Source organism: Petaurus breviceps, unplaced genomic scaffold (assembly GCF_028583685.1).
Source record: "Petaurus breviceps papuanus isolate PSGF00001 unplaced genomic scaffold, PetGlider_PUasm1.0 90760, whole genome shotgun sequence".
NCBI lineage: Eukaryota > Metazoa > Chordata > Mammalia > Diprotodontia > Petauridae > Petaurus > Petaurus breviceps.
Genome location: NW_027187338.1, coordinates 4,301,908 through 4,326,167, shown reverse-complemented (window position 1 = coordinate 4,326,167; position 24,260 = coordinate 4,301,908). Strand labels below are relative to the sequence as shown.

Genomic DNA, 24,260 nt, shown 5'->3' with positions numbered 1-24,260 from the left:
AAAACTGGAGAGGGGAAGAGGCTTGCTCCAGTCAGCACATTCGTGGCAGATCTAGGACTAGAAACCAGATCTCCTGACTCTCAGTCCACAACACCCTGTTTCAGTATTTCCATTTTGCTATCTGTGCTTTATCCTTTGTCAAAGTATCTGTCAGCCAGGATGAATTTAGTGAGTGCTTACTATATTTGAGGCATTATGCTAAGTTCTAGGGCAAAAACAGTTCCTGATCTCAAGGAATTCACTCACATTTTAATGGAGGAGACAATTCTGCATATAAGAGTTAAAAAGAGTAGATGGAAGGTAATCTCAGAGGGAAGATGCTGTGGGAAGTCTCTGAAGGTAGGCACTGTCTTTGTCCTTCCCCATTCAGCCCATTTTCCCTATTCTAAGTGTTTTTTAATAACCCTACTCTCTCCCAGCTGTCCTTCTACCATTTACCTGGCCACTCCTCAGTCTCCCTTGCTGAATCTTTATCCAAGTCATGCCCACTAACTATGGTCATCACACAAGGCTCTTTTCTGGGCCCTCTTCTCTTCCCCCTAAGTACTATTTCACTTAGAGATCTCATAAGTTGATCAATTATCATCCCTATGCTGATGATTCTCAAATCTGATCCAACCCTAACTTTTCTGCTGGCTTCCAGTCTTGTATCTCCAACTGCACAATTATTGTGCATCTCAAATCAGATGTCCCCTAGACTTCTTAAATCCAATAGGTATAAAATGGAACTCATTATCTTTTCTCCCAAACCCTAATCTCTCTGACTTCCCTATTATTGCTTAGAACACCTTCATCATCCTTCCAATCATGAAGACTTAAAACCTAGGTGTCATCCTCACTCTCATCCCCCATAACCATTCTGTTGCCAAGTTCTACTAATTCTGCTTTCTTAATATCTTTCCTAGATTTCTCTTTCTCTCCTCTAACACTGCCAACCCTCAGGTGTAAGTTCTCATTACTCCACACCTCGTTTGTAATAAGTCTCCTAGGTTTTTTTTTCCTTCCTCAAGTCCTCCCCACTCTTTTCTCTTCTTCACTCAGCTATCAAATCAATCTTCTTGAGTTCTAACCATATTACCCAATAAACTTCAATAGCTCCCTAATGCCTCCAGGATCAAATAGGAAATCCTCTGCTTGGCATTAAAGACCTTTCATTGCTTTTCTAGTTTTCTTGTACCTTACCATCCTCCCCATGCCCATGACATCCTTTGCCACTAGCCTGTTTGCTGTTCCTCACACAAGAAGCTCCATTTTCTGACTCCAGGCATTTTCTCTGGCTGTTCCCCATGCCTAGAATACTCTCTCCTCATCTCCACCTCCTGACTTCCTTCAAGTTCCAGCTAAAATCACCCCGATTACAAGAAGACTTTCCTAATCTCCCTTAATGTTTTGTTCATTATCTCCAATTTATTCTTTCTATATCTTGTTTGTACATAATTGCTTCCATATTGTCTCCCCCATTAGATTGTGAGTTCTTTGAGAACAGAGGCTGGCTTTTTCCTCCTTTCTGTGTCTCCCCAGCACTTAGAACAGTACCTGGCACAATGTATATGCTTAATAAATGTTTATTAACAATTAATTAAGCAGGGCCTAGCAGTATGGAAAGATTCTGATCACTACAACGGACTCCCAGGTAGAGCAGGGCTCAGATGAGGACTCTCAAGGTCACCTGGGTCCTAGAGGAAACTTGGAAACTTCTCCTGTCCCATATCTCTCCCCAGGCTGCAATCAGCAGACACCCCTTTAGCAGATGGACCCAACATCACTAATAGGAGGCTCCTGCTGTAGAGAGCGCACCTTCTCAGGCAGCCCCTATCTGTGTTTCATTAAAGAGACGCAGGCTTATTCCATTAATTCCTCATTTGCTGTCGGCAAAGAGCTGATTTTTACCTGGGGTGGTTTTAATCAGTTAATTTAACCAGAAACATTAATAACGCATTTCTTTGCCACAAGGCTGCTCATCTGTTGAACAGCTTACCTGTTGGAGAGGAATGGGGCCTCCTGTGCTTGGGCGCCCTCACACTGGGAATGGGATGAGAAGCTGCATGTTTAATGGAGACTCCACAGCAGGGAACTGAATATGCCTGACAGTTCCTCCTGGCCAATGCACTCCCAACAGTCCCGACCAAGCCCCTGGTCCTTGCCTTTGATCAACATTTTTCCAGCTAGTTCTGGGTTCTAGAAAAACCCATAAGTGGACAGGAGGCAACATAGGGCAGAAGAAAGGGTGCTGAAATAAGATTCATAAGACCTGAGTTCAAATCTTGGTCCCACCACTCCGTCACTGTAAAAGCTTGGACAAGAGACATTGCCTGACCTCTCCAGGTCCTTTCTATAAAATGAGGGCATTGTACTAGATGACTCCTGAGGTCCTTCCAGATGCAGATATTATGAATAATTGCTGGATTTGAAATCAGACCTGTCATTTATTGTGTGACTGTGAGCTGGTCATATAACTTCTCTGTTCATTTTCCTCATCTGTAAAATGAAGAGGTTAGTCTAAACAGTTTCCAAGGTTTCTTTTCATCCCCTGTGTTCCCATGCTAAATAAACCTGTGGCCCTTGTAGGATGGAGCCAATCTTAAGGTTTCAAATAGATTAAGAATCTTCAGCACCTAGTTGTAAAAATTGATGTGACTTATTTTACATCACCTTCATTTCTGGTTACATCCCCTCCCTGTTGTCCCCCCCACCCCGCCCCCAAGTGAACTGTTCCTTGTATCCAAAAATTTAAAAAGAGAAAGAAATCAGATCAGAATAATCAACCAACTCATTAACCAAGTCGAGTGTGTATGATGTACCATACCCATAGTCTCCCATTTATACAAAGAAGGGAGGGAGACACATTTTCTCAACTCTTCTCGCTGGTCAAACTTCTTGGTCATTGTAATTTCACAATGTTTAGTTTCTTTTTTATAGCTGTTCATTCTATTTACATTGCTGTAGTCATTGTGCATATTGCTTTCCCGATCCTACTTGCTTCTTTTTACATCAGTTTATATAAAATGCTACTCTGTGTTTATCATACTCATCATTTTTTACAGCCCAGTAATATTCCATTGCATTCATATGCAACACTTTATTTATCTACTCACCAGTGAATGGCCTTTACTTTGTTTCTAGTTCTTTGCTACCATAAAAAAAATGCTATGGGGGCAGCCAGGTAGCACAGCGAGTAAGAGCACTGGCTCCAGTGTCGGAATGACCTGGGGATCAAATCCGGCCTCAGACACTTAGCACCCACCCAGAAACACCTGGCCATGTAACCTTGAGCAAGTTACTTAACCCCAACTGCTTAGGGGTGGCCAGGTGGCTAAGCAAGTAAGAGCACCAGCCCCAGTGTTGGGATGACCTGGGGATCAAATCTGGGCTCAGATACTTAGCACCACACCCAGAAATAACTGGCTGTGTAACCTTGAGCAAGTTACTTGACCCCAATTGCTTAAAATAAATAAATAAAAATGCTATGAATATTTTGGTATATAAGGCATTTCTTTCTTTTACCTCCTCAGGGTATATGCCCAGTAGTGAGACCCCTGTATCAACAGGTATAAGAATTTTAGTCACTTGCTTTCCACATAATTCCAAATTGCTTTCCAGAGTGACTGGGCCAAAATCACAGTTCCATCAACAACGTATTGTTGTGCCTACCTTACTGTAGTCCCTCCAAGACTGATTATATCTATCTTTTGTCACTTCTGTCAATTTACTGCTTGTGAGTATTTAACTTGCTGTTTAACCTTGAGCAACTTCATTCCACCCTGGGCCTCAGTTCCTCCACATGTAAAGCGAGGGGGCTGATCTCTGTGGTCTTCTAGTTTACCTATCAGATTCCTCAAGGGAACCTCAGGCTTCTCAGCAGGAGTTTTACCTGCCCCTCACTTAATACCTATACTATTTGTAAATACCTAAAAGGAGGTGAGTCTCCTGACTTTGTTAAGAATCCCAACTATTAAGAAATTCCCTTTTCTTCTCCCCTATTCCTTCAGGCTACAAGTAATGAAGTTTCTTTGTTACCTACCTCTGGAATGTTAGTTACAGAAAACAGTGGGAGCCTTCCCTAGATGCTACATCTTCAGGACCTGGGAGGCAGGTTATTGATTCCCAGACAGAGCTAGCCCCAGAGAAGGAAATTCACCTTCATCATTGGTCCATACTCTTAGATGCCAGGCTGTAGATAAAGCCAGATCATCCTGAAATTTGGTATCTGAGTTCCAAAAGGAAATCATAGAATCTCATAGTGAGGAGGGACCTCAGAGGCCCATCTAGTCCAACCCATAATGGAACAAGAATCCCTTTTACATCATACTCAGTAAATAGAGATCTAGATTTCACTTGACCCACCATGAAGGGGGACACATTGCCTTCAAAATCATCCCAATCCTCTATGGGATCTTCTGACATCAAATCCAAATTTCCTCTTTGCAATCTCCACCCAAAAGCAAAATATGTATGTAATCTCTCTTCTACATGATAGCCAGTGAAACACTTAAAACAATTCTCATACCCCTCAAAAGCCTTCTCTTCTCCAGGCTAACCATCCCCAGTTCCTTTAGATGATTTTTATATGATGCATTAGAGGCTCTTAACCATCCTGGCTACCTTTCTCTGGATTCTCTCTAATTTATCAGTGCTCTTCGGAAAAAAAAAATGTCTAAATGGATGTAATAATCCAGAAGGGAAGACCAGGTCCATATTATTTTACAGGTCTAAAAGACATAGGTCATGGAACTGGGCTGGGGTTGGAATGTCCTAAAACTCATTCAGGATTCAGCTATTCAACTTTCTAACTCCCTTTTACAACATTGAGCCTCTCTTCTTCACTGACTGAATTTGGGCATGAGTCATTAGATATATGTTCAGGAAAACTGAGAGTTCAGAGGGTTCAACACATTAAAAAATTTATTACTGTTTTTTGTTTTTATATTACTTTTCCCTTCCTGCCCCTCTCTTAGAGAGCCATCTTTATAACAAAGAATAAAGAGGTGAGGGTGGGGACAAAACAGTTCCACAAAACCACCCAATACATCCCCAACGTCTAACATAATACTCAGTGTCTCACATCCACAGTGCTCTACCTCTGCAAGGGAGTGGAGTTGCCTTCTCATGCTCTGGGCCCAATTTCATAGCACTTGATTCTGATTACTTCGCTGTTTCTCTTGCTAATTTCATCAGTGTAACAATTATGTATATGGTTTTCCTGGCTCTGCTTTCCTCCCATTGTATCAATTCCTGTAAGTCTTCCTATGCATCTCTGTATTCATTGTACTAATCATTTCCTTCCGTCTGGATTTTCCTTTTCATTCGTGTACCGCCACTGCTTTAGCTATTCTCCATTTAATGGGGAATTGCTTCCAGTCCTTTTCTACCACAAAAGAGCCTCTAGGAGTACATTGATGCACACCAGAGGGGCTCTTTTCTTTTTATCACTGACCTCCTTTGGGGGGGTGCCTCTAGCCCATGTTTTAGAAAGGGCTCCTGCAATTGTTCTTAAGTCACTTCCCTCTTCGGTTCAATGGAGAGGGAGTGAGAGGAGTGTGGGTTCAAATCCAGCTCAAGCGTTTACTAGCTATGTGACTATGGCTATTATCCACCCTAAAACTCAATTTCCCTCATCTGTGAAATAGGGATAATAATCACTACCCTGCATCCCTCATAAGGTTGTTATGCAGATCAAATAAGATAATGGAGGAGAAATATTTGTACTATTAAAGATTAAAGTGAATTATAATAATTATTATTATGCCTTAGTGCTATATCTCTTCCTGGGATAATATTTAGAGCTGAAAGAAGCTGTAGAAATCATCTAATCTTCATTTAACTTGTTGTAGAAACCGAGGCTGAGGTAAAGGGACTCAATTATAAAATATGGAGGTTGGACTAAATGAGCTCCAAGATTCCAAACTAGCAAAGCTTGGGATTCCCTTTGAAGAGAGATAATGTCTTCTATGCCCCTTGTTTCTTCTCTTCTCTCCATACTACACCTAATATTATTCAATGAATGCTTGTTAACCAAATGACTACTCCACACCTCACACACACTGTTAGCTTGGTGCTATGGTCCAACGGCCAAATCAAATCAAAACCCCTAGGAACGAATTCTATGTGCCTACCTCCTATTGAGCTGAACTCAATGACTATTGGGAACAAGTTCCTGGAGTGAACGAAGGCAGCAGCATCCAGAAGGACTCTGAAAAGCAGTATGGGGCAAAAGGGAAATAGCCCTTGCCTGGAAGGCAGAGATCTGTGTTAAAGTCTTAGCTTGCTATATAACCTTCTGTGAGTTTCAGTTTCCCCTTAAGGGATCTTCACTAAAGTGAAAGGCAGCTTGGTGGAGTGGAAAGAATGGTGGATTTGGATTTAGAGGGTCTGGTTTCAAATCCTGCCTGTTACTATCTTTGTGACTTTAGCCAAGTCACTTAACATGTCCCTCAGTTTTTTTACCTGTAAAATGAAAGGGTTGGACGAGATGCTCTCTGAGGTTCCTTTAATTCTCTGTACATGAACCTATGATCTCTCAGAGCTCCCTAAGTTCTGACAGTCCACAATGTCATTAGTGCAAACAGGGATAGGACAAGCAGAGGAGAGAGATCTGAGTTGGATTTGCTGCCCCCAGTGCCCTGGATGGTTCAGGATGGGGGCAGTGCCCATGAGAAAATTCATGTATCTTATTTAACCTCCTACCAGAGTGTGGAAGACCCTAGAGAGTCTGATCTGTGGCTTGATTTGGGGAGGGGTTTAGCTTTGGGCTAGATCAACTCAAAGGTAAGAAAATGGGAGGTTTGTGATTCCCACCATGGAGATAAGCTTAGGTTAACATAGGCCTTTGTCATTTCTCTGCTGTCTGTCATGCGTGAAGTATGTGAGAAGAGAGTGAGGACTGGGGGATCGTGGGTGGAAGAGCCCACTCTTGTCTATAAGAGAGGCTTCTTCTTAGCTCCTAGTCCCTCTCCTGGCTCTACCCATTTGGCAAGGAACAAGATCTACCTTCTTCCTCTGGCCTCTCTGATGGCTAAGCGATTTGCTTCTCCTTTCCCAGCCAGTAGCAATAGGGGCCTGGCAGCAGGACCTGTTAGCAATAATTTCCACCTCTTCTGCCGCCTTCAGGATCCTCACAGCGTGAGTGTGTGTGAGAAGGCGAGAGAAGAGGCTGAGCAGGGAAAAGATGGGCTAAGCTTCTGCTGGAAACTCACAAATTGGTCCCATTGAGAAATGGAGCCTTCTTTTACCACCAACCACTGGCCTTCCCTTATTTACCAGGCAAAGCAGCTGGGTCCTTGTACTGGAGTTGGGGGAGGGGGAAAATCTCAGGCAAAAGGGGCCAGGGCATATTAATATCTCATGTATTTGTGATGATTTAAGATTAAACAGCACTTTATTGCATTATCTCATTTAATTCTCACAACAAGCCCATGGATCCTTTTTTTTTTTTTTTTAAAGCAATCGGGGTTAAGTAACTTGCTCAAGGTTACATGGCCAGGTGTTTCTGGGTGGGTGCTAAGTGTCTGAGCCTGGGATTCGATCTCCAGGTCTTCTCAACACTGGAGCCGGTGCTCTTACTCGCTGTGCTACCTGGCCACCCCAAGCCCATGGATCCTTATTCCCATTTTATTTATGACAAAACTGAGGCTGAGAGAGGGAAAATAACTGACCTAAATACATGTCTAATAAGGAGTAGAGCTGGAGTTGGAACCCAGGTTTTCTGACTCTTTAGTTCATCACTCCTTCAACTGTGCTGTTCTTTGTCCTGCTAAATGAATTATTGTTCCTAGTTCAGAGGGTACTTAAGGAGGCCCAATGCAATCTTAGCCACCTTCTTCAGTGGGGACTAGACCAGTGCTCCCTCCCCAGCCTGGCTACATGGGAACACAAGGGGGAATCTATCTGTTACATTTTAGAATCAGACTCACAGTTCCTACTTAGACCATCAGTGCTAGGAAGGGCTGTAGGGGGGGAAGGAACTTACTTCGGGACATAGAATCAGTTGTTTGCATAGTTGGGACTCTAACACAAATCTCTATATCTCCAGTCTTGAGCTTTTGTAGAACATCAGAGCAGGAAGTTCTTAACCTTGTGTTGGTTTGTTTCCTGGACCCTCTGGCATTCTGGTGAAGCCTTTGGACCCCTCTCAGAATAATGTTTATAAATGCATAAAATATGCAAGATTACAAAAGAAATCAAAGGCTCTTGGATATATATATATATATATATATATATATATATATATATATGTATATGTATATGTATATACACATATACATGTGTGTGTGTTCCATCCAAGTTCATGGACCTTCTGAAATCTATCCATGGATCAAGGCTGTGGACCTCAGGTTAAAAAATATCTAATCTAGTTCAACCTCTCCTACTCATCCTCACCCCTGATCACATGATGAATTAGTGGCAAAGTCCTGGACTAGAATCCATGTCACTCCAAGCTTCAACATGACAGATTTGGCTGATCAGATGGAGCAGATGTGTAGATAACCTATCTTCTCCTTTCCCTTTCACCTATGTCTCTTTGGAAGTTATGTGCTCACTTAAGTGACATCTTTTTCAAAAGAAGTGGACAGGTCTTCATTCAAGAGCAGTCAAATTTTCCACCTCATCCCTTCCTCCAATGAAATGGCTAAACAACTGCCCAGGTGCATCCTGTCAACAACCGAGATACTGTCATGTATAAGCTGTCAATAAGCTACCTTGAGCTGGGGCACAGAATCTGCTTGGTGAAGGGAGAGAGGAAACACAAGGATGTTCATAGGGAGGGTGACTTGGGCCAACTGCTGGGGACTGATTTGGGGAGCAAAGATCACCTGCTCAGATCTTACCTGGGGCATTGTATCAACTTCTAGGGGCATATTTAAGGAGGGCCATTATTAAGCTCTAACATATCCAGAATAGTGAGAAGATTGAAGACTATGCCACAGGAGGGTCATTTACAAGAGCTAGAAAAGATGAGAAGGGTTAGTGGCCAACACAATGATTCTCATTAGATATTTGAAGGATGGCATTCAACCATTCAATTCAATAAGCATTTATTATTAAGTGCTTATTAAGCTACAGGTCCTGTGCTAGCTGCTAGAGATAGAAAGAAAAAAGTGACAGTCTCTGTCCTCAAGAAACTTAGATTCTATAGGGGGAAGACACATGATCCCAGATAAGTAGATACAAAATGGATATAGAAAATAAATCACAAGTCCTTTGGAGTCGTATAGAAGAGAGATTAGACTTGTTCTGCTTGATTCTAGAGCACAGAACAAGGAGAAATCAGGAACATTCATAGGAATATGAAGGAGATGAACTAGAGAACATTCATTCTGACCTCTTTGGGTTTTTTCTTAAATTTAGTTTTATTCTGAACTTAACAAGCACAAAAATAAAATACCCAAACCAAAAACAACCCAAGCCATGATCATTTCCATATGCAAAGTAGAACACAAAATAAGATTGTATCTGAAACTGCTTGCTCCCCCTTTGTTTTACAAATGAACCTGGCCAATTGTTTCCCCTTCCAAGTGTATCTCCTTTGGCTCTTGCAGCTAGAACAGAGCTTGAGGACCACAAATTTTAAAAAATATATTTTGATAATCATATTTCAATGTAATTAGTTTTCTTTGTAACTATCTATATGCTTTGTGCATTTAAAAATATGATTCCGAGAAGGAATCCATAGGCTTCCCCTAAATGACAAAGAGGCAGCTAGGTGTCCTCAGTGGATAGAGTACTAAACCTAGAATAAGGAAGACCTGAGTTCAAATCCATCTCAGACCCTTACTAGATATGTGCTCCTGGATAAGTCACTTTATTGCTGTTTGCCTCAATTTCCTCAATTGTAAAATGAAGATAATAATAGCACCTACCTCACAGGGTTGTTGTGGAGATCAAATGAGATAATATTTGTAAAGCACTTAGCACACTGCCTGGGACATTTAATAAATGCTTGCTCTTCCTCACCACCACCCCCTCCCCAATCATGACACAAAAATGTTAAGAACCCCTGACTTAAAGTGTGATCTCCATACCTTCTTGCTGCTTCCTATCTAGGAGTTGTGATTGGCAGTGTGGTGTGGTGGAATGTGAGGTCTAGAGGGGTATGGCAACTAACCCCAAATCCCACATTGAGGGAACTCTGAACAAGGGGCAGAGCTCAGATCCAAACCTCTGCCCTATATCTACAAATCAATTCCTTGCTCTTCTGACCATATCAAAAACTACAAAGAGGCCAATTTCAGCTTGATGGAAAGAATATATTCTTGATAATCAGATCTGTTCACCAAAGGAATGGATTGTCTCAAGTGGAAGTGATTTCCCTGTCATGGGATGTATAACTTGAATGGCCCCTGTCAACAATATTATAGAGATGATTTCTCCACTGGGAAGGAGCTTGGAGGATGACATCTTAAGTCACTTCCAGCTCTGAGGGTCTTGGACTCTATTAAAGACTGATGATGAAATAGGAGGCCGATGAACTTGTGAGTATCCTGCCTGTGAACAAGTTTCATGGGAGAGCTCCCACTTCTGAGATATTATTGTCCCTGCAAGAAATCCCATTTGTGAGAGAATCTACCTGTTGGAGGTTCTGGCTGTAAGAGGGTAGCCTTTCTGAGATCAGGCTGTAAGGATTCCTACCTTGGACAGCTCCCACCTGTGAGTGTTGTCACTAGCAAGGTATTTGGACGCATGGTGAGGCCGAACTCCTTACTAGAGAATCACAAATAATTTTGCTTCTCCCTTACAAATAACATGCACATTTGCTGCTTGATTCCAGGGACCCTGTCATTTCAATTGTATTTTCTTTATTTTAAAAAAATGATAAGAAAAAAGAACGAGAAGTTGATTCTAATTAAGGCCCTTTCTGGAATGCTCTCTCAGGATCTCCAGAGATCAATTAGCTGGCTTTTAAGCTAAAATGCAGCAGCTGAATAAGTATTTAACCTGCATAGCAATTGGTATTTAAAATACAGGAAGATGGGGCAGTGAGGAAGAGGGGGAGGGGCTCCACTTTGTTCATGGCCTACGCCCTGGTTTCCCCCAGTCCACATCCTCTCTCTTCCAGGATCTCAGAAATACCCCCGAGCTTTGACCTACTGCTGCCTGAGCCCTGTAAGCTCAGGCTGCCAGGCTGCCAGTGTTAGCATTATTATTCATCAAGTCAACACTGTGTCTTCCCTGTTTCTGAAGTTTGCTAATGAGCCCAGCTTCTTACTCTTGCTTGTCATAAATTTGCCGCCCAGAGAATAGCCCCTCCCCATCAGCTTAGCCCCATTAGCTAGGCATGAGACTCTCTCTGTACTCACTAGTGACCCAGTAGCAGCTGCAGCAGGCAGAAGATTTATTCAATGTGGACATCCAGCCTGGGCTATGATGGTTCGTGGGGCATCATAGAGAAGGTGAGAAAGAAATTGATCCTTTTCTCTTTTTTTTTTTTGATGGAAACAGTTTGAAGTGTACATTAGCTTGGCAGTATAGTGTTGAGAAAAGAATAATGACCTGGGAGTCCAAAAAATGTAGATTAAAATCCTTGCTCTTCACTGTCACTCAATATGTGCCCTTGGGCAAGTTGCTTTATTTCACCAAGTATCAGTTTCCCTATCTGTAAAATGATGGTCTCCAGTCTTCCTCACATTAACTAGAACTATTCAAAAACGGAATCACCTGCCGCAGGAGGTAGTGGCATCTCCTTCCCTGGAGGTCTTCAAGCAGTTTGTATGACTATGGCATACTCCTACACAAGAATCTTCAGTGGTGGTTTGTTATTCCTGGGACAAAATATGAATTTCTCAATCTAGAGCTTAAAATCCTTTATAATCTGGATCCTTTCCATATTTGTTGAATATTGCCCCTTTTTATGCCCCCTACATTCCAGCCCAACGAGAGTCTACTTGCTATTCTTCAAACTTGGCACTCTTATCTTCCTCCTCTCTACCTTTACACAGGCTGCCCATTATACCTGGAATGTTCTCCCTACTAATCTCTACCTCATAAAATCTCTGGCTTCTTCAAGGCTCAACTTGTGTGCCAGATAGTCTGGAAATCTTTCTCCTGTTTGGAACACTCTCCCTCCTCATCTCCACCTCCTGGCTTCACTGGATTCCTTTATATTTCCGTTTAAGTCTTATCTTCTTCAAAGAAGCCTTTCCTAGTCCTAATTTCAGTGCTTCCCTTCTGGAAATTGTTTCCAATTTATCTTGTATATATCTTGTTTGTACATAGTTGTTTTCATGCTTTCTCCTGAATTAGATTGTAAGTCCCTTAAGAAAAGGTACTTTTCTTTTTCCTTTTCCTTTCTCTCTCTCTCTCTCTCTCTCTCTCTCTCTCTCTCTCTCTCTCTCTCTCTCTCTCTCTCTCTCTCTCTCTCCCTCCTTCCTTCCTTTCTTTCTTTCATTGTTTCCCCAGGGCTTAATGCAGTGTCTGGCAGAAAGTCGATGCTTAATAAATTCACTTTGACTGACAAATGGATCTCTTTATTTGTTAGCACTCTCTCACTCCTCTTTAATTGAATATGCATATCCTTATTTGTTTATATGTTTCTCTATTAGTCCAGTATAGTATGAACTCTTTGAGGGCATGGAATATTTCTTATTTTGTTGCTATCTACTCTGCACCTAGCCCAGTGATTTGCATCTAGGAGTAATGAACTTTAATGAAGAGCATTGAACCTGAAATCAAGAAAACCTTGGTTAATATTCTGCCTCTGATAACTGTGTTATGATGAATAAGTCACTTAATAATAACTAATATTTATATAGTACTTTAAGGTTTGAAAAACACTTTATGAATATTTTATCTCTCAACAACCCTGGGAAGTAGGTACTATTATTATCCTCATTTTACAGATAAGGAAACTAAGGTAAAGATTAAGTGACTTGACCAGGTTCACACAACTAAGAAGTAGCTGAGGGAGGATTTGAACCCAGGTCTTCCTGATTCTAGTCCCAAAGTTATATCCATTGTGTCACCTAGCTATTTCATTCACATAATCTCTCTAAGCCTCAGTTTCTTCATCTGTAAAATAAGGAAGAGGGAAAATAATGTCACCTCTCAGGGTTATTGTGAAACTTAAATAATTTTACATCTACCCTTCAATTAACATTTGTTAAATGTCTACAATGTTCCAAGAACTGTGCTAACTACCAGAGATACAAATTCAAAATTGGGATGGCCCATGTCTTCAAAGGGCTTACACTTTGCAAGCCTTGAAGTGCTACACAATTGCCAGATATTATTATCAATTGTTTCTTGTTGGATTGAAATGAACTCAAATGGATGACCATTTCTTGGGTATGTTATTTTCATAGGGGGGATTCTCGTTCAAGTACAGGTTGGACTAGACCAAGGCTTTTTAACAATTGTTTGATGGGATGGATCCCTCAGGCATTCTGGTAAGATCTATGGATCTTTTAAACACAGAAATATGTATTTAAATGTATAAAATAAAATACATAGAACTCAAAGGAAGCCAATTTTATTGAAATAAAGATGTAATTCCCCTCATCCAAGTTACAGACTCCCTGAAATGGATCCTTAAACCCCTTGGGGGTCCCTGGACCCCACATTTAGTATTCCTGGATCAGATGATATCTGAAGTCCATCTTAACTAGACATTCTCAGATTCTGTTTTAACATTCACTATTTGAAAGGTAGCAGCTGCATGGCAAAAAAAGATCTGGACTTTAAGTCATAATCAATTAATCAATCAACAAGCACTTTTCCAGCTCTTACTATGTGCCAGTCACTAGGGGTACAAATACAAATGAAATAGTCTCACCTTCAGGAAGTTTTTATTCTATTGCAGTGACAACATTATCAATCAGTCAAACAACGCATAAATCAGCAACCATTTATTAAGCATCTACTCTGTGCTAGGCACTCTTCTAAGCACTGGCCAAAGAGCTCAAAGAAGACCTTAGAGGCCATATAATCCAATTTTATAGCTGAGGAAATCGAGGTCCAACAAAGGCCTCTGCAAAACAAGGGTAACAATTGCCCATTGCCAAAGCTTGTAGAGGGCTTTCTTCACCCCCGCTCTGAGATTCAGAAGTGGCTGAGGCAGAATTCAGACCCATGTCTGACTCCCATCCTTTCTGAATGCTAGGATGTGTCTCAGGAAAGACTCTTGCCACACCTTTCTTAGGGTACTACTGTGTTTATTTCATGAACCTTACAGCCTGTAGTGAGAAAAGCTGTTATTAAGCCCTTTCCCGGATCTCAAATTCCCCTCCATCCTTGGCCATTTCCTCGGTTTCTGCTGGTGGATATTAAACTCTTTGACTGAAAACAAATAAAAAATACACACACACACATATTGTGATGTCTTGGCTGGTCTTTGAGATGAGAGCAATGGGACCTGTTTTGCAGACAGTCTCATTGATCTATCAGCTTGTTTTTTTTCCCAGTCAGCCCCCTCACTCCCCTTCTGTCAGCTTCACAGTTAACCACAAGGGGAGGGAGAAGGCAGAGGAGATTAGGAAGGAGGCAGGAACACTGAGGTATCATTCCTCTGGTGTTCTGATCACCCACTTCCCCAGCAGAATGACACTTCCCCCCCCCCCCCCTGCCTTTTCTGGGCCTCTGGTAGTAAGCCAAGCTGCCAGAGATCCTCTGGCCTAGGTCGATAGAGAAATATTTGACTTGCATGTCCCTGTGTTGTACAGACAAAACTTGACATACGGCAGATCAATTAAAACAACACAAGGGGAGCCCATGGGGTCAATTGAGAGCTGTCCCACAGGGATGAGAAAATGAGGACTCCTTATACCTCTCACATCACCCAAGCAGGCTCCTCCTCCTGGCTTCCCTGTCTCTAGTAATCAATCACTCAGGCTCCGAATCTCAGGGTCACCTCTGACTCCTCCCTCTCCTTCATCACCATCCCCTACATATTGTTAGTCCCTCAGCTCTGTTGATTTCCTCTTCTCAAGATCTCATATCTGCAGTTGTAATAAACAGTTCTGGTCTTGGAGAATAGGAATAGGTCTCCCTTCTTTAGAATGTAAGTTTCCTTGAGGGCATATTTTGCTTTTATCTTTGTATCCCCAGTGCTTAGCATATTTCCTGACACATAGTAGGTGCTTAAGGAACCAGAGAACAGTAGGGCTGTAGGGCCACAGATTTAAAACAGGAAGGGACTTTATAAGCCATGGAACTCAGCTTTCCCATTTTGCAGATGAGGAAACTCATAAGGCACAGAGGTTAAATCCCAGGGTCACACACTAGTAAGTATTGGGGGTGGAATTTAAATCTAATTCTTCCTGAATCCATGGGTAATACCCAATTTATAAGGAAAGATACCTTCCTCCCCTTGACAGAGAAAATGGAGACTATGGGGACAGAACAATGTGTATGTTTTTAGATGTAGTAACTGTATCCCCTTATTTAAGAAGGACCCCAAAGTTGGGGCCAGAAGAGGTCATTAGGCGTCATCGAATCCAAAGGCTTCAGTTTCCTCTAGGAGGTGGTATGGAGGCTTATCCCCAATAAGATAAGTCACAAGTTCACTCATCAGACCTGAAGAACTAGGGAAGAAGTCTGAGCTTCCAATGAAAGGAGATGAGGGGGATGGGGGGCCATAAATAAGATCTCATGATGACATGGCAGGCAGGAAAGTGATAGATTGATGCTAGCTATTAATTATGTGTTATGTGTAAGGCCCAGTGCTGGAGTCTACAAAATGTTGGGAATATTACATTCAATAAATTCATATTTGACACTTTTAGTAAGCACCTACTAGGGGGAAGACACTGTTCTGGGTGAGGGGAATAGGAAGATGAAAAACTTTGGTGCCCCAAAGGAAGTACTCTGTGATAAATGAAGAGAGGTCTGGAGAAGAGAAACTTCGTTTTGGTGAGAGTCACAGAACAGCGTCTGGGCCAGCCTCTCCAAGGTGGGCAATGAGCTCGGTAGAAGGTATAGGACCACATTACTGACAATCAGGAGACCTAGGAGTAAACCCTGGCTTCTTCACCCAGCTGTTTAACACTTTGAGCAAATCTCATTCTTGGTCTCATCTTCCTGGTCTGTAAAATGGGGCCTGATGGCAGTGATGACTGTAGGATTGGACTGAGCAAGATGTAATTCAGGTCCAAAGATATTTCTGATAATAAACTTGGTGTATTAAAGGAAGCTGTAAGTATATCTTCACCACCACCACTACACACATCTCATCCCTTCTCTCTTCCCCAAGCCCCATTTGACAGGAAAAACTCCAGTATTTCAGTAGTGGTTATCAGAGACTAAGGCATAATGTTATGGCCCCAGTAATGGGACCATAATGCTTTGCAAAGGAGCAGCAAGAGGCCTTGGAAGAAAGCCTTATAGCAATTACAAGGACATAAGGGGAGGATGGGTTTCAGAGGAAGCAAGCCTGACTGTAGCATGACCTGAGGACTGAATTAACCATATGCTAAGTGGAATTGTTCCTATTCTGTGACTGTGATCTAAAGCCAGAAGCACCTTGGGGCTGACCAGGGTAGTTAGATAGGTAACAAGTATTTTTAAGTGCTGATGTGTAACAAACACTGTGCTCATCTGATCCTCACAACAACTCAGGGAAGGTAGGCACTAATATTGTCCCCGTTTTAGAGTAGAGGAAACTGAAATAGACATAAGGTAAGTGACTCATCCATGGTCACACAGCTACTAAGTGTCTGATGCTGAATTTAAACTCAGGTCTTCCTAACTCCAGGTCTAGAATTCTGTTAACTGCACCACCTGGAAAGGTGGGATGGGGATGGTCAGGCTGATTTGATGCCTACAGACATTTTAGGGAAGGGGAGATAAGAGAGGAATTATTAGCTCTGAGGAGGCTTCTGTCTTAGCCTTGGCATTTTCAACTTTTATGGGCTAGTGAACGTAGTATGATCCTCCCCCACAGTCCTACCTCTGGGTGGCATGAGGGGAGGTGGTCAAGAAGGTCCTGAACTCACTCCCCAAGTCTGGGAATGTGTCTCCTCTTGAACTCACTCCCCAAGTCTGGGAATCTGTCTCTTCTTCACTGGCTATGGTGATAGGATTACTGCTGATCAGGTGCAATTGCTGTAACATAACTGAGTTGGATCAGACAGTGCTAAAGATCCCTCTGGTCTCATACCATTCCAGAGAATCCCAGGAGATTGTGAGTTTCTTGAGTGCAGGGACTGTCTTCTGCATTTTTTGTGTCCCTATAACTTGGCACTATGCTTAACACATAGTAGGCACTGAATATTCATTGACTGAGAAGTCATCTTCCACTCCCTGTATTCTGACATGCCGTCCACTTCTGACAGTTTATGTTCTTTGTTCTAAGGCATCTTGAGCTCTTACATCTTATGTTCTTAGGTGCCTTCTAGCTTTGGCATTCTTTATTTTTTTGTTTCAAGTTCTCCTCTAGTTTTGACTCTATAATCTATGTTCCAAGATCCATTCTAGTGATGACATACTGTACATACTGAGGCCCATTCCAGCTATGATAACTTTGTTCTAAGCTTCCATCCAGATCTCTGGGTTCTGTTTTCTAGAGAATCTCCCAACTCTGGCATTTTATATCCTCTTGAAGGTTTTGCAGGCCACACAGACCCTCTCCAGTGGCTCATGCCCCTAGTACCTTGTGGGCCCAATCCTTGGGCCTCAATTTCCTTAACAACCCCAGAGGCTCATCTCTTTGGTGCCATTGTTTTAAAGCTGAAAGCAATGACAATTATTTTCATAATTAACTAGCTCTTCAAATTAATGCCAATTACACTATGCAATCATGATTAAGACTATGCATTAATCAACTGTGCCAACCTACTTATTAGCCTCTTTAAATAATGATCATGGAGAATGTATGGGAAGGAAGGAAAGGAGCCAGGAGAAGCCAAGATCAGTGGCTTAGAGGACATACCTGGAAAAGAATTCTCACTCAGAGCAGCTGCTGCCTTTCTGTGTGTGAACAAAACTATGGTGGGGTTCTTTACATGTAGAAAATCCCATCTTGTATTAAGATTCCCTGTTAACAGTATGGTATTTTAGAGGGAAAAATCAACCCTGGGTTGAGAAGGAAGGAAATCTTGGGTTCCAGTCCCTGCTATGGCAATGAAGAGCTATGTGACCTTGGGCAGATTTCTTCTTGTCTCTGGGCCTCAGTTTCCCCATTTGTTCAGTGAAGGAATTGGACTAGATCTCTAAGATCTCTCTGAACTCAGTCAAATTGTAGCTCTTGCCAGGTCTTAACTCTCTCAAATATATTTAACCCCTGTGTGTTTTCATGTCACGAAGGACTTTTTAGATCTGCCTACTTCTGTTCATGGCCTTGGGACAAAGGTTAGTTTTTGATTACACTAATGGAGGTGAACAGAGGCATAGAAAATAAAAAATGACAGCTCATTCAAGAGTCATTTCCTCTTGACTTTAGAGAATGTTTTGGGGCTTATTTTTGAGTATGGATCTGATGGATATTCCAGGAACTCAGATCAAAGACAAGAAAGAAGCTTGTATGACTCAGGAGATGCTGGAACCCAGCCCCCAGCTATTTCTTTGGCTTGGGGCGGGACTCTACTCTCCCTTGTCCCTCAGCAGCAACTTAAGCAGAGATGCCTTTCCCTCCATCATCTCTCAGCAAGTATGTCTTATTATTATCAACAACAAGCATTTATTAAGTTGTTAAGTGTTCCTCTCTCAAAAAGCTTCCCTGCTGTATGTAAAGTGAGATCAATTAGAGATTTGGAGATGTCAACACACAGAGAGATGTTAGGGAAGTGAGTAATTCAGCAGAGTGGATGAGGGTCATCACCAGAGGGAGGGGTATACCAACAGAGCAAGCCATTCAGAAAAGGGGATGCTATTCATTAATAGAAAGCACTAATCAGTACAACAAATAACCCAGAAGCAAAAGTGATTGCTAGTGGTCAACAGATGAAGGTATCAACACAACAAGGAATTCCAGAGGAAGCTATGCCACAGTGGGTCCCCAGTTGGCAATAAATTTTAAAAGCTTCTCTGCCAAGGAAAGCTGCTGGTGTAGACAGGAGATTGTATCAGGCTGCTCTCCAACTAGGGTCTGACCCCTTGGCAGAGCCACACATTCACAAGGATAATATTCTGGAGGTTCTCTAAGATTGCTTGTTCAGAGGAGGGGCTGTGGGAAGCTGTCCTTGCTCTTAATGGATCCCCTCACCTCCTCTGATTCAGAATGTGAATGTTTCCAGAGGATAGAAACTTGCTGGGAGCTGGGATCCTGGAGATCATTCCCTCTTACTCCTACTCCAAGGATAGACTCCTCCCCACTGAGGACTCCAGTTACATTGTATTTAGTCCTGAATTAGGAGTCACAAAGAACTGCTTCCCACGTTTAACCAGCCCTGTCACCTTAGTCAAATCACTTATGTTCTCTAACTCTGAGTTTATCTGTAAAATTCACACTTACCTTATAATATGGTTATATGGGTGAAATGAGGTATAATATATGTAGGTGGAGCAGAAGGTAAGAGGGCTGCACTTGAAAGTCAGGAAGACCTGAGTTCCAATCCAGCCTCACCTACTTACTAGCTATGTGACCCTGGGCAAGACCTTTAATATCTGGATGCCTCAATTTCCTCATCTATAAAACAAGGATAATAACAGTACTTATATTATAGGACTGTTGTGAATAAAGTGAGATAACATTTTAAAGTATTTTATCAACCTTAAAGCATTATATAAATACTAGTTGTTATTATTATTACAAAACTTAAAACCCACTACCTAGTTATTATAGATGGAGTAAGGAGCAAAGGAAGCGGATTAGACTTCCTACCAAAGAACTAAGCTGCTGTTCCTAGCAACCCTCTCTTCCCAATCACCTACCAGCCTTTTCTTTACCCAGGAACTCACCTCCCTGGTCAGGTCCTCAGTTCCCTCACTTATACACTAGTGATAATAACCATGTTCTGCTTCCACAGCTGTGGGTGCCCCCTCTCTGGGGAAGGTTGGCTCCCAATCCATTCTAGTCCAACAAGCATTTATTAAGTATCTGGGCTAGGATCCAGAGGTACAAAAACAAAAGGAAAATGGTCCCTGCCCTAGGTGGTACAGTGGATAGACTAGTGGGCCTGGAGTCAAGAAGACCTGAATTTAAATATGGCTTCTCCCTCCCTGATCTCTGAGTGCTATGGGTTTGATTTCTGCCTGGGGAATACAAAGGAGTTTCTCAGGCTAGCTAACTCTAAGGCCTCTTTATTACAGGGGGAATCTTTGAGTATGCAGATGGACCCAATGCCCAGGTCATGAATGCAGAGGAACAAGCCTTCCGATTTTCTGCCAATATCATCAACAGAAATAGGACTTTGCTACCCAATACCACCTTGACCTATGATATTCAGAGGATACACTTCCATGACAGCTTTGAAGCCACTAAGAAAGGTAAGTTTGCAATCCCTTTCTTGATCATTCTCTTCCTGGGAGAAAGGATTTCCTCTAGTCCTAACTGCCTAAAGGTCTTAGAACCATGGTAAAGAATATGGAGTTAGGGATTGGAGATTTTTGGTGTTGTCATCAGAATTAGGAAGTCTACTTATTTGAGTTCTGTTAAGGGAAGCAATTGAGAGAGGGAAATAGAAATAGGGGAGATGAAGATTGAGGTCAAAGAAAAGAGGGGAAGGTAATAAGAAAGAGGGAGAAGAAGAAAGAGATGTAATAGAAGGAAAGGAAAGTAGAAGGGGAGATGATTTTTCTTGGGAAGAAAGATTTCCTGTAGCCTCAACACGCCTAAATGTCTTAAAAATCATGGCTAAGAATATGGGGTTGGAGGTGCATGGTGTTTCCATAAGACTTAAGAAACTTACTTATTTCCAGTTCTGTTGGGGGTAGCATTTAAGAGAAAGAGAAAAATGGAAGAGGGAGAGAGAGGGAAAAAAAGAGATTGAAAGGAGAAGAAGAGAGAGGAAGAAGAAAAAGAGGGATAAGTGAAAAAGAGAAAGTAGGTGAAGGGGGAGATAAGAAAGGAAAGAGATGATAGAAAAATGAAAAAGAGAGGGGAAAAGAGGGGAAGAAAGGTGAAGAGGGGGTTAAGAAGAGACTCAAGATTGTGAAAGAAAGAGAAAGGGAAAAGCTGAGGGAAAAACTGGGAAAAGAAAGGGAAAAGAAGAGGAGGAAAAAAGATAGATGAGGAAAAGTTGTAAGAGGGAAGAGGAATGACAGAGAAGAAAATGGCAAGAGAAGGAAAGGAGGAGAGGGAAAAGAAGGGGAAAGAAAGAGAGAAGTAGGAGAGGAGAAGAAAGAGGGAGAGAAAAAAGTAGTAGAAACTATTGGGGTACCAATTCAGAGAGAAGGAAAGATAGAAGGAGAAGAAAAGAAAGGGACTAGTGAAAGGAAGAAAGTATGAGAATGGGGAAAAGAATATAGATGGAGAAGTGAGTGACAAGAGGGGAAAAGGAAGAAAGGGAAGAGAAAAATATAACAAGAGATGAGGAAAGAGGGATAAGAGGAAGCTGAATGACCAGACCCAAGGAAGAAATAGATGTGAGCTTGTAAGAGGTACCCCAGAAATACATCATTTGTCCAGTTAGTCAACCAGTATTTATTAATCCCCTTTGATGTGCTGGGAATTGTGCTATATTTGATTTTTTTTTAACCCAATGTTTTTAGACAATTTTGTTAATAACCTGGGTGAATGTACAGATGTTATGTTAATAAAAATTTTGAAGATTACACAAATCAGAAAGTGATAGTTTAATGTTAGGAGTATGTCAAGTGACAGAGTTAGGATCCAAAGGGATATGAACAAGGTGAAACACTGGACAGAGTTGAATAATGTGAAATTTAATAAGAATGAATATAAAGTCTTATGCTTATGTTCAAAATATCAGCCTCACAAATCCAAGTTGAAGAAAGGGTGGTTAGCACTTTCAATGAAAAAAGGCTGGAGATTTTAGAGAATTGCAAGCTCAATACAAGTAAACTATGGGACATGTCAACCAAAAAAGTTCATAAGATCTTAGGCTATATTGGGAGGTACTGAAACAGCAACTGTCTGAACAAACCTCTAGAGACCACACTTCCTCTCTGGGGAAGCTAATCCACTTAGTTCTGAATTCTCCTCTGGGACTGGGTGATGTGTGCTTACTGTGAGGTGAGTGAGAGAAAAGCCACCTATCTATACCTGGTTGGTCTCAGACAATGCTTCACCTGCCATCCACCCACCCATATGGAAACCAGGGTTTGCTCAGCATGAAAACCTTGCCATCTTCCCTGCCATACTCTACACCCAATTATTGAATTGCTGTCTCCTCCAGTCTGTGAGATCCATGAAGGCAGGAGCTGTGTTTTCACCTTTATTTGCACACCCAGCATATAACACAGTGCCTGACACATAGTAAGCACTTAATTTGTGTTGACTGACTGACATCTCCCTCTTCCCTCTCTTCCCACCTCTTACTCTGGGAAAAGTAATCAAATCAGTGCTATCATGGCTACCAGGACTGATCTTTCACTCCACTCATCATCCCAGTTACTCCCCATACCCTAAAACTATCTTTGCTCTCTACCACTCTTCTCTATGTCTTATCTAGTCCTACTAGAATGTAAGGAGGCAGGAACTGTTTAACTATAGTACCTAACATTGTGCCTGGCACATAGTAGGTGCTTAATAAATGTCTTTTCGTTCTTAATCACCAGCAAAACAAAAGAGTTGATAGTCTTCTCATCTGGTTCAGACTGTAACTGGACTATTATCATTTGTTTGGGATACCTAATTTTAGGAATAGCTTTGATAAGCTAAAGAGTGCCTAGTGGAAGGGGTTCAGAAAAGTAGAGGGCCTCAAGATCATATGAGCTTTAATTGATAGACCTGGGATAGAGCAGTCTTTAGCCTGTAGAGAACAGTTAGAAGACATGATAGCAGTCTACCGTGTCTATCATGTATTTGAAGGAGTGACATATGGAAAAGGGACTAAACTTGGCTCAGAACTAGGAATGATAGAAAGAAATCACAGAATGGCAGACTTCCTAACCATTATAGCTATCTAAAAGTGGAATGAGTTGGTGGTGGTTCCCTTTCCTTGGAGGTTTTCAAGTGAAAACAAGATAATCACTTTGGAGGATATTTTAACATTATTTTTTTAAGCAATTGGGGTTAAGTAACTTGCTCAAGGTTACACGGCCAGTTATTTCTGGGTGTGGTGCTGAGTATCTGAGCCCAGATTCGATTCCAGGTCATCCCAACTCTGGGGCCGGTGCTCTTACTCACTGAGCCACCTGGCTGCCTTAACATTATTTTTTATGCTTCTTTGTTTTATTTTATTTTTCTCAATTACATGACAAAGATTTTTAACATTTGTTTTTTAAAATGTTGAATTCCAAATTCCCTCCCTCTCTTCCCTTCCCACCTTGAGAAAGCAAGCAATTTGACATAGATCATACATGTGAAGCCATGCAAAACATTTCCATGTTAGCCATGTTGCAAAAGAAAACACAGATTAAAAAAGAAGAAGAAAAATGAAGAAAGTTTTTTTAAAAGTATGTTTCAATCTGAATTCAGACTCCAAACAGTCTTTCTTTGGAGGTAGATAACATCTTTTTTAAGTTCTTGGGAATTGTCTTGTATCATTATATTGCTGAGAATAGTTAAATCATCCAGAGTTGATAATCGTATGATATTGATGTTACTGTGTACAGTGTTCTCCTGTACAATGTTGTGCTCACTTCACTTTGCATCAGCTCCTATAAGTCTTTCCAGGTTTTTCTGAAACCATACTACTCATCATTTCTTAAAGCACAATACTATTCTATCACAATCATATACCATAACTTGTACAGTCATTCCCTAATTGATGGACATCCTTTGGGGTATATTTTAGAGAGGATTCTCAACTGAGCCTGGACCCTTCCAAATCTGAGATAGAAACAGAGGTAAAAGTGAGAGGAAAGAAGCAAAAGATTGAGGGAAGAAAGGGGAGAATGAGGAAGAGAGATGAGAAGTAGAAGAAAGAGAATGAGAAGAGTAGGAGGAAGAGGAAGCAGAGTTACAGAAAAGAAAATTGGTGGAAACAGAAGGGAGAAGGAAAAAAAGGAGAAATGGGATGGGGGACAAAAAGAAGGAAAAGGAAGGACAGAAATAAACTGGGAGAAGGAATAGAAGAAGAGCTTAGAAATATGTGATTTTTTTCCCGTAAGGGTGTGGGAAAAGGTAAAATCTCAACCAAATGGACCAAGTTCTCAAGTAAGTCCCCTCAGGGCATGGGAACTTAACCTGACAACACCCTTAGCAACACTTTTGTTGGGTCAAGGCCTGGAAGGCCTGGCTAGTGCAACGGATCCTGGCCTTGTAAAGC

General features: G+C 41.6%; 1 protein-coding gene across 1 annotated transcript in view; it reads left to right on the top strand.

Annotated features, from left to right (window-relative positions):
* GRIK3 (glutamate ionotropic receptor kainate type subunit 3) overlaps positions 1 to 24,260 on the top strand; it is a 324,566-nt gene that overhangs the window by 154,346 nt on the left and 145,960 nt on the right. Inside the window, exon 2 of the mRNA XM_069067957.1 lies at positions 20,176 to 20,352. Within this exon, the coding sequence (XP_068924058.1) occupies positions 20,176 to 20,352 (177 nt within the window). The remainder of the gene's footprint in view (positions 1 to 20,175; positions 20,353 to 24,260) is intronic.